Raw genomic sequence first — 15,688 nt, 5'->3', positions numbered from 1 at the left:
GCTGAGGGGCTGCGGGGCCGGGACTGCGGGGCCGCGCTCGCCGCTCCCTCAGCGCGGGTTGGCGCCGGGCCGGGCCGCGCCCGCGCGCCGTTGCCATGGAGCCGCGGCAGGTGCGGCGCCGCCCCGCGTGACGTCAGCGCAAGATGGCGGCGGGGCCGCCGCAGCCGTCCCCTCTCGGGCGCTCCCGCAGCGGCGCGGACACGCGGCTCTGAGCGCCCGCAGCTGCGGCCGGTGCCGCTCCCCGCTCCCCGCTCCGCCATGAGCTGCTCGGCGGACGCCGTGAAGGAGAAGCTGCTGTGGAACGTGAAGAAGGAGGTGAGGCGGCGGCGGGCGCCCGACGCGGGGCGGCCGGGGCTGTGAGACGGGCAGAGGTGCCCGCGGCCGGCCGAGTCCTCTCCCCGGGAGAGCTGCGGGGCCCGGGCCGCGGCTTCGCCGTCTCTCGTAGGACGGCCGGTGGCCGAGAGTTTGCCTGGAGCAGATAAAGTAAAGCTTTGGCCAGGTTGAATTAAAGGCAGGCGTCCCCTGAGGAGCGATGGATGGGAAGCGGAGGATTTGCGCGGCTACAGCCGTGGAACCGGCGGTGTGCTGTTGCCGCTGAACACGCGACGTTCCCGTGGCCGAAATGCACAAATTACGGCTCTGCGTGGCGCAGCTGTCGAGGCTGACGCCTAACGCTCCTTCAGAAACATGCCGCTGGTTTGGTTGGGGTTTTCCAAAGCGAACCTGCGGAGTAGGGATGCTCCTGTCTCTGCGGGCTTGCTCCTTCTGGCCTTGCAGCCCGTGCTGTGCTCCTCTGCTGCGGTAACGAGCCGACAGTCCAGCTTGCTTTCCCTGGCGTGTTATTTCCCTATTACTTGTTTTTTACCAACTTTTCCCTAGCTGTGAGTTCGGGAGGAGAAAGGGAGATTAGTGATAACAAAGCAAGTCTCAAGATATCTTTGAGTGAAGCGAGTCGGCTCCCGAGTGCTGGAGCCCCCGCAGAAGTGTCTGCTGCTGTGGTGGTAACACCTGTGCTCCGGGACAGGAGGTGTGCTGAGAGAGGGACGGAGAGCTCGGATAATTTGGGTGTCTGTTCTTACAAGCAGCTGTGTGACATTTATGTGCCGGGGCGATCTGAGATCCAAGGCACCCGGTGCCTGGATGGGGACGGTGGCATTGGGTAGCTCTTGCATTTGGACCTGTAGAACGTCAGTCTTTGCAGAGAGGGATGCTCCTTGCCTGGTGGGATGTGCTCAGCAGGACAGGTTCCTGAGGGGCTTTGTGCTTGTGTGGAGCATCTCTTGCCACAGAGTGACGCTCGTGCTGTAACAGGCGGCTTTTTGGGGCCCCAGCCGAGGTGCCTGGTGGGGAGCCCGGTCTGAGCACCTCGGTGAGCACACTCCCGGAGGAACGGCTGGCGTGGAGAGCGGCCGCCTCTCCCAGACACCCGAGTGCTGTGTGGTTCCAGGGTTTGTTAAAGCTCAAGTGAAAGGTGATGTTAACAGGCAAGGTTCCTGAGCCCACATCTGGTGTCCTGATACTTCTCAGTGCTGAAACTGGAAAATACCAGATGTTTCAGTGAGTGTGGATTGTCTGGAAGAGGCAGAGTAGGGACAGAGACGTAAAGAACGATCTGCAGGCAGAGCTGTAGGACGGTGTCCCAGAATGACCCAGCCAGCACCTGGCTGCAGGGCACTGAGCAGGCGTTACCTACTGCTCGCTCACGTGCTGAGTGCTGCGGCTTAATGCAGCCCTTACCTTGCCCCTTCACGTAGAAATTTTAGCTTAAACTACAACCTTTGGGCCAAGGCAGCGCAAGGTTTGATTTAAAAGTGTGCACTTGCTCTCCTGGGCTGATGTTTAAATGTATAAACAAATGTGACAAATGTTCTCCAGCTCTGAGCGTTGCAATCCTGTGCTAATGTACGAGATGGAAAATGAAATGGGTTTTTGTCATGCAAGCCGGCTCGAGCTGAGGAGAACAAGTAGTGGATAATTAAAAAGTCTGAGGCTAATTTGTTTTTAAAGTCTCTAAAACGTTTTTAATTGGGCTCTAGCTTTTAAATTACTCGGTAATGCTTGGAAGTGCTATTTGTACCTTCTGTGTCATCTGTGTATTTGTTTTGTCTTTGATTTGTTTTTTTCCTCTTCAAATTTATCACAAATGCTCTTTTGGAGGATTTACACTGACTTGGCTTTTGGGGGATTGCCCGGAGCTTTCCATCCTGACAAAGGCACGAGAGCTTTTTGGTGCTGTGTGCACTTTCAGGTAGCGCCTCGTGCCTGTGCGCTGCACGGGCGTGTGCCAGGGGACCCCGTCTGCTCTGCTTACAGCAGGACAAGGGATATTAGCAGGCAGAGATACCACATTGAGATATTTCGTGTGCCAGGGGACCCCATCTGCTCTGCTCACAGCAGGACAAGGGATATTAGCAGGCAGAGATACCACATTGAGATATTTGTTTTGCTTTTGAATGGAGAATCAGTGGACCCAGGAATGGAATACAAACCACTAGTACACCACCCACCAGATCGTGCTGCCCTTCATGACAGTAGTTAACCTTTTCCAATAGAGTGTTCATCCTCATTTTTTATTCTGTGAGTTTTCACTCCCCTGCTTGGACCTGCATGTACACTGTGTGCTGGTGGTCTTATGTTGAAACCTTGACTGGTCCATGTCTGTTCTTAAAGCAACCATCCTCTTCTCCAGCCCTTTAAACCCAGGCTCTGCCTCCCAGTCTCATCTCTGTCTGGTCATTCTCATTCACTGCTGCTGAAAGTTTTGGCCATTGTTAACGTGTAGGAGAAAGAGCAATGATCCATTGTGTCACCAAGCAAATGCTTGCCAGCTGCTATTCAAGGAGAACTCTCTTTGCTTTTCCTGGATAGTGCTGCCACCAGGATACGCTTCACTCCTCACATGCCCGGCTCTTTACTTGTAGGCAAGCAGAGCTCTCCCGGCTCTCCCGTGGCTGGTAAAAGGTGCACACAGAGCCTGGCACCTTTTCCAAGGAAAACAGGATGCCCTGTAAGCCTCTTGCTGCGGCCTGTCAGAGCTCTCTCTGGTTCCCTTGGTGCAGTTCTGCTGGGTCATGGAGAGACTCAAGCACAAGGAGTCGATGCGCTTGCTGCTTTTCTGCATGCTTGTGCCACCTGGCAGGCGTAAATGAGCAGCCTGGTAAAGATGAGTAGATCCTGTATGGATCTTAGGGAGGAGGCAGAGAGAGCGGGAGGAGTGTCTCCAGGGCAATGGAGGGAGCCTGTGTCGTGCTTCATCCCAACCTCTGCCGCCTCCTTCCCACCGGAGCAGGTTTCTCCCCAGCACCTCCCTGTCGGCAGCTCTGGCTCCAACTGAAGGAGCAGACAACCTCCCACCCCTTGCACAAACAGTAGCCCAGGAGGCTGAATGAATTTCTCTGTCTCTGCAGGTGGATGGGTGAATGCAATGGGACAGGCTGCTGATGTTTCTTCCAGTGAGGTTAATTTGCAGTTTGGTCAGGTCTGCAAGTATCTGCCAGTGGGTGTCTGTGTAGGCTTGTGCTCAGAGAGCTTCATTGACAAGTGCCTCCCCAGAACACAGAGACATGACAGCACAATTCCTACAACCAGCTGCCTAAAACTGCAAGGGGGAAAAAAAAAGCTTTTGTTCCATTTGATCAGAAACATTTGATGTAGCTCCTTGCCTGGAGCATCCCTGAATTACGTGGCAGTGAAGAATGACGTAGGACTGAAGAACGCTGCATTCAAGCTTTTGAATCCTCACATCTACTGTCTATGCCCTGAAAGTGTTTTCTAATAACATTCACTAGCTCTCCAGAAAATGTGCAAAAGCTGCGGCAGCTGGGAACAGACATTGATTGCTTGCCTGGTCTGTACTGCTCAGCTCTAGAGGTCCTGGATTCAAAGCCTGCTAGCAGGCTGACTGTGTGGTGCTGCTGGATAAAAGTAGGGTTGATTATTGCATCTGAAACCTTTTTCTTTCTACTTTTTTATTCATTTCAGATTTTTTGTTCCTGGGACACAGAGTGGGATCTAAATAATATACTGAGCTAAGGGCTAATGGTTGGGGTACGCCTGGGGAGTGTGTGACAGCAGGGAGCTGGCCTCTCAGCTCCAGAGCTCTTGCTCCTAGTAAACAGCTCCTCTTCCTCCCTGTTGTTAGGGATTGGATTCTACTTACCCTTCTCTGGGGAGCTGAGACTGAGATCACAGTCTGCAGTCCTGAATGGTGCCTAAATTCATGTCTGTGACCCTGAATTGCATGTGCATGACTTATCCCGGTACAGTTCTCTTGTGCTTCCTCTGTGGTTCAACTTTGGCACCCAGAGGCCCATTAGTAAATCAGACCTTTTATTTGGTAGATGAGATATAGTTTTTATCCAGTGAAATCAGAACAGCTTGTAAAGGTTGGGTCACCCTCCTGCTTTCACAAATGGGTCAGCTGAGGCACAGGGATGAGTTGGCTTGGAGACAGTGGATGGCACTGTCCCTGTTCTCCCACTGCAAGCTGTATTTGCTGGAACATGCTGCCTCCCACGTGTGGAATTGCAGGTCAGGATCTGAGCTGGAACTGAAAAGGGCAGAGCTGTGCAGCTGTCCTGCCCCCTCCTTTTTGCCTAGCTGGGGGCTGCCTAAGTGCTATTATCTAGATGATTTCAAACATCTAGGTGAGGTTTGGAACAGAGTTTGTTTGGTTCCTGCCAAGAACAAGAAGACATCAAGCTTGTAAATCAACAGTGATGTGAATAAAAATGTGAGAAGGGGATTACTGTGTAAACAGGGTGATCCAGATGCTTCCTGTGTGAGTTGCCATCCACGAGACCTTCTCACACCTTTGCTTCTTTCTTGATATTCTCTTACTACTCCAACTCCCACAGCTTTACTGTAAGGTCCAAAGTTCTAATAGCCATGTCAGAAATGCTGTGGGAAAAGTACCCAAAGTGCCTTGTTAGGGGGTTTTTTGTCACTCCTCAGTGTGTGAGCAGCAAGCCAGCTTTTAGAAAGTGCAAAACACTTGCTTTGAGGTCCTCAGATATAAAACGTACTCTCCTTCCAAAGCCTCTGCTCTCATCCCACCCCAGTGTTTTCTTTGTAACTTGGAGTGCCCCTGCTTGAAAAGAAGCCCAAATTCTGTAGGATCAACTCGGTCCCGACACTGCGGTGAGGAGAGTGCCGTGTGCTGCAAGGCTCGTGCAGCAAGTGCTGGAGCTGCAGGCTGCTGCCAGCTGGGGCGGGGGTGTAGGAGTGGGCATGGTGGCCTCAAGATGGTTATTGGAGGAAGGCATGCCTGCTTGCAGCATCCAGAATTGGCCTCTCAAGTGATCTTACTGGAGGAGGAAGCCCTCCAAACTGGAGAAAGCACCTTCACGGGCAGCTGCTGCCTCATCATCACAGCGGTGCAAGTAGAGCCCTGCTGTCCATTGAGCTTTGCACCTGCAGCTTCCCCTGGCTCCAGCACTGAGTGAGAAGGCTTAAAACCTTTGGACCTGTCAGTGCTGGAAAAAAGTGGTGACCCAGGTGGCTTTACACTGATTATCTCAGGTCCCAGCTGCAGCCTGAGGAGAGCAGCGTACCCAGGTGCCAGCCCCTCTGGGAAGCAGGGCTGGGGATGCAGAGTTGGTGGGCAGCGTGGCTGCACAGCCTGTGCTGGCACTTGGGGCCTGCCAGGCTGGCATACAGGCTGTGCTGCTGAGCTTGTTGGTAAAGAGTGCTCACACAGTGACTGCCTGACAGTTAATTTGCTGTTTGCTGGATCCCAGGACCAATGTAAACTTGTTTTCAAGTCTGAAATGTTGGAAGGAGAGGATACCTTCTTTAATCATCTGCCACAGTAGCCTTTCCTTTCCTATACTGAAAGCAGTGTTGCATTTATTTCAGCAGAGTGTCCTAACCCTGTAATTGTAGCTCACAAATGAGAGAGACCAAAAAAGACTGTGGATTTGTATCTGGAAAAGCAAGTGCTTCATCATCAGAAAGAATCAAATGTCTGACAAATGAGTTGGTTGAGGCAAATAGATTTCATCTGGTATCAGGCTGAGGAAGCCATTGGGGGAGGAATAAGCTAGCAGATGAATGTGGGGTGAGTGCAGTCTCTCTTCAAGAGACTAATTGTAAGATTTGGCCCTTTTTTTGTCTTTGCATTCTTCTTTATTTTTTGCAAGTCAGTAATTTGCAGTGAATTCGCTCTGGAGCTTGACATCTCAGCCTTGAAACTGGGGAGAACTTTGTTTTAAATCATTACAAAGTGCAATCAATGTACTTTTCTGTAATTGCTGAATTGTGTCTAGCAGTGAAGACTGGATGCACTGTCTTCTCTAGGGGTACAAGATTATTTTTATATAGTGTCTGGAGCAGCACAGCTTTAAAGCATGATTTATAGTTACTGTGGCATGTAAAGTCCCCAAATGGGAGAAAGATTGCTCCTGGGATGTGTGCCTGTGTAGCTCAGGGATTCTTGGTGCTTCGAAAAGAGCAGAATGCCACAAGTGGAAAGAGGACATGGCAATACATAGTCTCGTTCCAGGAGCAGGAGTTATAACGTGCAGGAAAGCCAAGGATGAATTGTATAAGAAGTTTTGCTGAAGAAGTTCCCCAGAGAGCACTCTGGGCACTTGGATTAGTTCAGCCTTTTACGAGGCACGCCCCAAGTAGGCCTGTCCTTGTTCTACCAGAGGTTCCCTCATCCCATGAAAAGCTGCTCAGGTTTTCCCTTCCTTTCCCCCCTTAAATGCTTTGATCTTTCCTTCCTTGCAAAATGTAACTTGCTTGAGCTGTTGGCCTTTTGGTGATGGGGAAAGGGCAAGCAAAGGTTAAAACTGCAACTCCAGTGCTGTGCTTGTTGGTGCTGGCATCTTACCATCACTTCTTTCTATTTATTTTAGGTAAAGCAGATCATGGAAGAAGCTGTCACCCGGAAATTTGTACATGAAGACAGCAGTCACATCATTGCCTTATGTGGTAAATGACACACAAAAGAGCCTAATGCTACATACTCTTACTTTTCCTATAGAAAGGTATATGCAGGGATTTAAATATTCAAATCACGGAGTCCAGGCCTATGTCAACTTTTCTTTGTGTTTGCTACATTTCTGTGTACATGACAAACAATAACTGTTATTGAAATGGCATTATCCAAACCAAGAACCAAGCCCAAACAACAAGGTGATTTGCTAGGAAACGCTAGTAGGTTAAATTATATGTGTTTGGAGATAGGGTACAACACAGGATAACTGCCCACAGAAGGAACTTGCACAGCCATGGGTTAATATCTCGTAGCTACATTCCAGCTGAAAGTACTTGGTTCTGTAAGTTGTCTCAATGTATTTGAAGGTGTCTCCTTTTGAGTACAGGTGACAGAATCCAGCCCAAAAAGTCATTGAGAGAGCTGTTGCCTTTCTTAAGAGCAACAATGAAAATCTCAGTGACTTTTGGCTACTTGGGATGTTTCACATCGTCACAACACTTCTCTCCCTTCTCTGTGCACTGGATATCATTTCTCTGGAGGTAACATATACCAAGGGCAGCTGGTGTTTCAGAACTCTGTGAATCAATCAAAGTGTGAATCACTTATAGAATTCGGTGGTGGTTTGCCTGGTCCCTGCAGACGTAGCCCAGTGTGTGTGTGCTGCGATGTGATGGAGTGAGGCAGACCCTGGGTGGGTGGATGGATGAAGGATGGTCCAATGATGGCTTCTCAGCACTGGATTCACACCAAGGACTGCTTTGGAGACTTTGCTACTTCATTCAGTGCCTGAGAAGGAACTTTTGAATGCTGGTTCAACAGGTCTGGAATCTAGTCCATCATTTACCAGGACCAGTACAAATGTAACCCTGTTCATCAGACTTTGGTGTGTGGGGAAACATCACAGCAAGGTGCTGCAGAGAATGAAAGCTATGTACAACCATAAATACATGTGTTGACCTGTGAGTTCTTGGCTCCTTCTCTTGGTACTTCAAGCTGAAGCCTTAGCTGGGAGCAATGCTGAGAGTGACTGGAGAACAGCCACCATCTGAACACCTCTGGATTTCACAGAATGGAGCATTTGCAGCCAAGCAGAGCCAGTCGTGTGTTGATGCCAGTGGAGAGGTTAGGAGGAGTGGAAGTTAGATTTGGCTTTGGACACAAGTGAACTGTTTAGACAAAGATGTATGGACACACGTCTCTGAACGCCAAAGGCAGAGAGCAGTTACCTTTTCCCGTCCCAGCACTGAAGTTCCAGCTGGCTCTGCTGCCTGTGGTTACTCTGTGTGCAGGGCTAATCTTTCACTAGCCTGCTGCCCTTTCCAAGTTATCTTTTACTTAGAGCTTAGGAGATTTTATTAATCCCTACGTATTGTGGACAGGAATGCAAGTCCATGTTTTCTGGCAAGTGCTGTGTTGCTGTTGATACAAACTACAGCTGTTTCCTCCATTTAGGTTGTGATTATATTAAATATTCCCCTTTTATCTACTGTATATTTGTACTATACAGAGAAGAAAAAGTAAGGAAAAATAGCAGGTCCCAGGACTGGAGCAGGTGAAGGAGCCCTGAGCCAGTGCCCTTGCTGCAGGCTGCCTGTTTGATCCAGAGAGCTCCTGGTGTGTCTGTCCTCCCTTTGACATTGCATTCTGTAGGATGTGCTGCAGTGGTGATGTCAGGGGTAGTGGGGAAGCAGCTATTTCTGTTAGAATCTGCTCAGCCAAAATTAGGAATACTGTAAAATCTTCTTAGTATTTCTCCCTTCCTCCCACTGTGATTCCAGTTGGGTTTGTGTTCTGAATTCTGTAGGGCCTGAAGAATTAATAACTCCCCATGAGCTTCCTTATTATTGCCCAGCATCCTACCTGTCCTAAGGAAGTATTCCAACCTGCAGCTGCTTTGAATGTAGAACTTAATTAACTCTGAACCAGAAGTAGGTGCAGCTGAATGTTCTGCTACCACTTCAGCTAATTGAATGGAGAAACCATTTCCAGTAGATTTGGCTAACAGCTCTTGGCTGGGGCTCTTATGTGTGTGCAGTTCTCTTCCTCACTGTAGTTCCATGTGCCTCTTCAAGAGGTTTTTCCCTTCCATTTAAAATTAGATTGGCTCAGTACATGAGTCACTTTCAGTGAATCTTCGTTACAAATATAGAATTCTCGTGAATCATTTTACACTCCTGCAAGGCTGAGTTTAGCAGGAGACTTTTAAATACATGGTAGTTGATTTCCAGGGCCTGTCTGCATCGGTAACTGAACATTTCCTATCTCTCCTAGGTCCCAACTGGCTGAAGGTGCTAATTAAATACCAGGTGTCGCTTTTCCCAGGGCCTGTTTGGGTCCCTCTTTGTTACAGTGTCAGACCCCAGGGCTGGCATGAGGGCATTTCAGCAGTGTGTGCTGTCAGTGCAATGAAAGGACCCCAGCTCTGTGGATATTGGGGTGTCTTTAGAGGATGTTTCTGTGATCAGCTGGATGTGGCTGTTTGCAGCTGGGGTTATCTGGTGCCGTTTCCTTGGGAACAGCTGCTGCCATGGCTGAGGTGGGACCAGGCTGGGCTGCTGCCAGCGCCAGCTCTGCAGCCCAGGGACAACCTGCGCTCTCCTGCCACAGCCCTTCCTGGCACCAGCTCCACTCAGCTTTTCCTGGCTGCTCATGTTCTCCACAGACATACTAGCTCTTCTAGCTTTTACACTTCTGAGGGAAAGGGGGAAGAAAAAGGAAGCTTTTCTTCTGTCTCTGCAGTTATCTGATGTGTATTTACCAGTGATCAGCAGGCAGTTTTCCAGTCCAGCGCATTAAACTCCCCGTGTTTGTCCCAAAGTACCTGCAGCTTTGCTAAGCCTTTTTCTGCATGGTTGCCCATCTCTAGGTCTGACACTAACTGCTACAAACAAAGCATTACAAACCTGTTTAAATCGAGTTTGTACAGCAAGCATAATGGAACGTGCCTTAGTTGTGAGTGCATCCAAGACAGGGCTACACGAATGGTGGTCTTTGGGTAGCCCTTGAAGAGCAGCTTTGGGAAAGGCTTCTGCAGCCTTCTTTTCCTTCTTTGCTATTGATCTCAGTTACTGCATCCACACTGGAACGAGTGGCCAGAATCAGTTCTTTGCAATAGCATGGGTCACCAGGACATTTGTTTAGTGCACTTTGTGTTTTGCTTGTTTACTCTACGTGCAGAGCTGCAATAACCACCCCTGGTTGCTCAGACTGTATACTCTATTTGTTTGCATTATTCATTGGAGGGAGAAAATGGAGTGTGTGAGGAGCCTTCTCCTGGACAAGGCAGTTAAAGCAAGCAGTGCACACGGTGTGTGGTTGATGCTCGAGGGAATGGGTTGTGTTGGCAGAAGGACAGTGCTCCCATCATAGCAGTAATTAAATGTAGAGTATATTTTTAATGTCTTGTTGTTAAAGGTAAACTGATAACTACTCTGAAAACAAACTTTGTCCAGACAGCATCTCCCTCAGTGGAGTTAAGGGTGTGTTGTTCTGATTGGTGTGATTTTCCTTTCAGTGTAGCAAGGATGCTGACAAATAAAAGCCAGGATTGCACAAAAGGTTCAGCATTCACTGCGCGTTTGTTTTAAAGGAAAAGTGAACTTTCAATTAACTTGTAGTGAAGTTATTGTACATAGGAGTGGACTGTGCTTGGCCTAGCTTATACTTCTGTTTTGTTATGATTTGAAATGAGCCTCAGTAGTTTATTCTCTTTGAATAGGTAATTTGAATACATTAAATGAAATAATACTGAAATCTTATACTGTAAAATAAGTGCCATAGACTTCAGGTGGGTTACAGAGAGCTGGGAGGTGCCAGAACCAAAACGTTTGTGTAGCTGTGAATCCAGTGTGCCTGCTTGTCAAAGTGAATGTAGTTACTGCATTTGTGGGTAAGGTTGGCAGTAAACTTGAGTAAGAGTGGGAACTTGGGCACTGTCAAACATGCAGAACTTGGCTTTTCAGTGAGATTTCTGATCAAATTGGGGAAGGGATGAACTGCACAAAACCCCTTTTTTTTTTGGCCTGAATAATAAATCTGCTACCAGTAATTAAACCTGTTAATTACCATGTACAGAGTCCCGTTGTGGTTGGAATGAAAAAGCCAGTTCTGATCTTAAGCTGTGGAACAGTGTTTAATGTTGTGCTTGAGGCTTCTTTTAAACCTTCTTTGAGGACTGCAGGTTTGCCTTCCATCTCTTCCTTAGATACGGATGGAGAGGAGAGAGTTGGGGGTTTCTGTTGCTGTGTCTGGGAGCTGTGCTGCTGGAGCTCCCTGGGGACCCGCCTGCACTGGCAGCGGGGCTGTGCTGGGAGTGGGTGGCTGCACTGCAGGGGCATCGTTGCTCTCTGGTCCTTTCCTCCCATGTCAGCGACTGGTGCCCGTTTTCCTTTGGAGCCTCTCATGCTGGAGGACTTTCCTTCTTGTAAAATCAGCAGAGGGAAGTGCTGGTTGGAATAGCTCTTTGTGGGTCAGTGTCTGTTCACAGGGAGGAGTAGCAAATAGAAACAGAATGGTTCTTGAGGCCCGTTAACATTTCAGAACCCATTCAGTAAAGAGCAAAGCAATTATTAAGATTGGACTTTCTATCAAACAAGTTAACAGTTACTTCACAGCTTGAATTAGGTGTCATCACAGCTTTCTAAAGCAGATGATTACTCCATACTCTTTGGAGGTGGCAGACAACAGGAAAGCAATTGTGTGGCTGGATTTTCTGGAGCTGTGTGCTTAGTCTGAGGTCAGGTAGGATCTTGGGTGTCAGGGTCTGTAAATGTGCGCAGGGATACATTCAGCTAGCTTGAAGTGAAATCATGGCTATGTCTGTCAAAGCTAGCAGTGGAAAACCAGGAAGCTCCTGAACACAACAATGGGTGGTGGCTCCTCAGGACACGTTACCTGGGGTACTTCAAGGCTGGATAGCAGGTCGGGGTTGCTGGTTAGGGATCTAAGCTGCTAACACAAGGGTTAACCACAACAATGTAATTACTTGTGGGACTGTTTTCTTTGTTGATCTTATGATGACTTGTTATCTCATTTTGCACAAAGTTAATTGTGTTTGAAAGAGAAGATCTAATTAGGAACCAAGGACTGCATGGTGCTGGGGCTTGTGTTCTGTTTTCTCTCGGTCAGGGCCTGAAATCCAAGCAATTACCAGAGTCACCCAACGTCACGATTGCCGGCCCCAAGCAATGAAAAATCATGAGTCAGAAATCTTTTCCTTCATGGTCCTAAATTACAAGACTGGATTTAAGTTCATGACAGGAAAATAACATCAACTGATGAGTAGAAATGTATTGAACTACATTTCTTATCCTGATACTCTTGTCCAGGGGCATGCTTCAGGGCTGGGAGGCTTTCAGAAGACAACTGTCCACAGACTTGCAGTAAAATCATGGAAGGAGGCAAAGAGGAACTGTAGGAAACTTGTTTGGTTGGTTTTAAGGAAGTAAGAAGTAAGTTCCAGATAGAAACCCTTTCTCTGCCTCCTATTTAAAGTACAGCAACAAAGTGTTAATAGAGGAAAGGAACAGGAGATTGATTTGGAGCTAGTCTGGACTTTGCTTTTGGTGTGTCCCGAGTGTCCACACAACAAGCTGTTCCCATCCATTTCAGATGGACTTACAGCCTTGCAGTTCCCCTGAAAATCAGCCCCATTAGGAAGCAATGCCTTGTGCTTTGGGGTTTTTAAGTAATTCCCTTGAGACTTCTAAATAGCACAGGTTTGACAAAAGAAATCAGTTTCCTCACTTTCTTTTCTCCTTAGCTCACAGAAATGTGTAGAAATGTATGTAAATAACCATTTCCCAGCCTAGACAGTCCATTATGTTAATTCCTTTGGCTTTCTACCGTTGGCATGGGTATTTTTCAAGATGTGGTTCATTGCTATGGTCTCATCAACAAACTATGGGCCTCTCTGTATCACTGCTGCTGTTTGGAAATCAGATGGAACATATTCAGTGATGATTAATGCTAATAAAAGTTTCCAGAGGTTCTCCTTCACTTCATAAATACTTTAGCCCAAAGAGATTACCAGAGTTTAGCATAACTGTGAAGAAGCTAATATTTTTTCACACAATTTTAGAAGGAATTTGGTTGTGTTCCAAAGAGAACTGCTCTGAAGTAATGAGTGGTGTGCTATAGAGGAAAAAAAAAGTGACTGTTAGCTCTGATGTGAATTCAAACAGTTTTTCAGCTGCACGTGGTTTTAGTTTGAGATGTGAAATATCATTTCCAGTGCTTTTTAGAACACTCTGCTGAACATTCTACTTCAGTCCTGGGCCATCAAATTGGATCATAATCAGTTATTTAGAGAAACATCAGTAATTTTGATTTAGCCTTAATAGTGTTTAATGGAAACATTTCCATTTTCTGAAGGTTATTGAGATCTTTGAAGCTTAATGGTCAAGATTTTAAGGAGGAGCAGCCACTAACTTCCAGCTCTGATGATTCCCAGCCAGAGCTATCTTTAGAACTGAGGATTGTCCATTTAGATTATTTTTCCCACAGGGATTTATTGAAAATATGTCTGTGTCCTGTTGTGTGCCCAAGTAGCTTGAGTCCTGGTGAACTTAAACGAGGATTGAGACTTCAGCATGGTTTTGATACCCAGTTTATCCCTCTTCCATGAAATGCACAAACCAGTACACTTTGGACAAGTGAGCAAATGTGAAGACCTCCTCTGCAGTCATTTGCCTCTTAAGCTAGTGTCAGGTACAGCTGGGGATCTCATCTACTCAGTAGGCATTTCACAATGACATAACATGCTGTAACTTGGTAATAAAGTTGGTTTCAAACTGGGCAGATCTGTGATTAGCTAGGTAAAGCAACAGCAGCTGGAGATGGGGAGCAGCTGATTGCTTCTGTATCATCCTCCTCTTTTCATTTGTTCTTGCTGTCTTCAGCCTCATGAATTCAATTCCCTGTGCACAGTTTCCATGAAAACAAGGTATTTAGCTGCAGTATATCTTCCTGTCCAAGGAAAATCTCATCTGCTAAATAAACCCCATAAATAATCCTTCCACAGGCTTTCTTTTCTCTGCATACCACCCTCCCAGCCTCAACCCTAGAGCTCCCTTCATTTCACATCCCATTAAGTCACGTCAAGATTTTCATAAAGGCAAAAGAAGGGAGAGCTGAACGTGTTCATGAGACACTGCGAGAGGCTCCTTCGGTGAAGCCATGCAAAAGTCACATTTTCCAACGCTCATTGGGGACTGTGATTATTTGGACTGTAAATCAATAACAAATCTGCACTTAATTAAATTCAGTGGTGGGTTCTGCAGGGGACATTCCTCAAAACTGGCAGAAGTTAATGAATTTTTAGGTGGCTACTGTCAGCTGACCCGTACGAGGGAACGGCAGCGGGCTGGGCAGTGCTCAGTAGCACACCCATGTGTGTGCACATGTAAACAGAAGCCTCTGTATGAGTGTTCAAAACTACCTGTTGATGTCGTTCTGATTCTGTTGCTTCCTCCAGAAACAGCTACATCTTCATCTATTTTTATGTCTTTTTTAGAGTGTCAGGTTCCAAAAAGAGCAAAATGGTTCATTTTCTTTAAAATAGATAAATAACTTCATTTTCCTGTCCCAGGGGTTGTTCTAACTATAACCCCTGAAATGTTTTGTGTCATCTTTCCAGGCAGCAATCTGAGCTCTGCATTCTGCAGTTTACAGCTCTAGATGGATTTTGCCTGTTTTTGGTTCCTCAAAACTAAAGAAAAGCAGGTTCACAGAAAGCTGATTTGCCTGACCCTTCAGCTCTCCTCCCCCAAAATCATTCTCTGTCAAGGTTATTTTTCCTCTCCCCCCAGCTCTACCATGTGTTCTTGATGTGTTCTCCATTGCATGCTGGCTGGGTTCTGTGCAAGTGTCTCAGTGTGGATGTGATGCTCAGTCTGTATCGATTTCAGCTGATTGAAGAGTTATGCTGTGTGCTATGGAAACAGAGAAGGGGAGTGTCTGTGCACACTGTACCCTGTGTGTGTTCAGTTGAAATTTGTTGTCATTTCTGACGCCATCCAGCAGAACAACAGGAGGGGAGCCTATGAAATCCAGGGTCAATGAGTTAGTTCGGTTTGTGTCCCACAAGCCTACAAGGTGAATGCTGAGAGCCTGCCATGAAGGGTTGATTTAAATCCAAGAGCTGGCCAAGAAACAATGCTAATTCCCTTGCAGATCACCAGAATGCACAAAGTATAAGCAGCCTAACTGCAAAGCAAGGGGTTTGTGGAAGCCTTCTTGCACAGAAGAGACTTTCCTGGGCAGGTGAGGGGGTTTTTCAGGAGGAAGAGTTTGTAAATGCTGGTTTGTTTCACTGTGAAAAGTGTGGGGTTACTGTTTTAATCCAGTTCTTATAAAATAATCTAGTTTTTGTGTTTGGTTTAAAACAGAAGAGAAACTAAAAGAGAAAAGGTAAGTGGAGCTAAGGAGACATCCTCATAGAGTCTGTAGAGCCATTTGAGCACCACTGCCAAGGTCCTGTCATGTCTTTTGAAAGACCCTGCAGCTTGGGGTGATTCTCCTGCAGGTTTGCTCAGGATGTGTAAAAGTTTCCTTTTTGGCTTGGCTCAACTTGTGTGTGCACATGCAGAAGGTGGTTATGGCTGATATGAACAGGGTGCACTGAGATCCGTGTCTGCCTTCAGCCACCCTGTAAGCAAAAAGCCCTCCTTGCCCCTGGCAGCTCAGCTCAGCTCCTGCCTGCAGCGTGTGCAGTGCTGCAGCAGGGCCTTCCCTGCTGAATGCCAC

At 47.3% G+C, this 15,688-nt stretch overlaps 1 protein-coding gene across 7 annotated transcripts in view; it reads left to right on the top strand.

Annotated features, from left to right (window-relative positions):
* Positions 1-149: 149 nt before the first annotated feature.
* The window catches only part of SGSM2 (small G protein signaling modulator 2), a 47,160-nt gene continuing 31,621 nt past the window's right edge, over positions 150-15,688 (top strand). For 5 of the 7 annotated variants that reach the window (XM_062012460.1, XM_062012466.1, XM_062012461.1 and 2 more), the window contains exons 1-2: positions 150-315; positions 6,861-6,936. In XM_062012460.1, coding sequence (XP_061868444.1) covers positions 259-315; positions 6,861-6,936 — 133 coding nt within the window. In that variant the 5' untranslated portion in view covers positions 150-258. Of the gene's footprint in view, positions 316-6,860; positions 6,937-7,990; positions 8,066-15,688 lie in introns of those variants that run through there. The other 2 variants (XM_062012463.1, XM_062012462.1) reach the window with 2 other exon arrangements.

This window comes from Colius striatus, chromosome 20 (assembly GCF_028858725.1).
Source record: "Colius striatus isolate bColStr4 chromosome 20, bColStr4.1.hap1, whole genome shotgun sequence".
Taxonomy (NCBI): Eukaryota; Metazoa; Chordata; class Aves; order Coliiformes; family Coliidae; genus Colius; species Colius striatus.
Note: the sequence above shows the minus strand (reverse complement) of the source record. Positions and strands in the feature narration are given on the sequence as shown.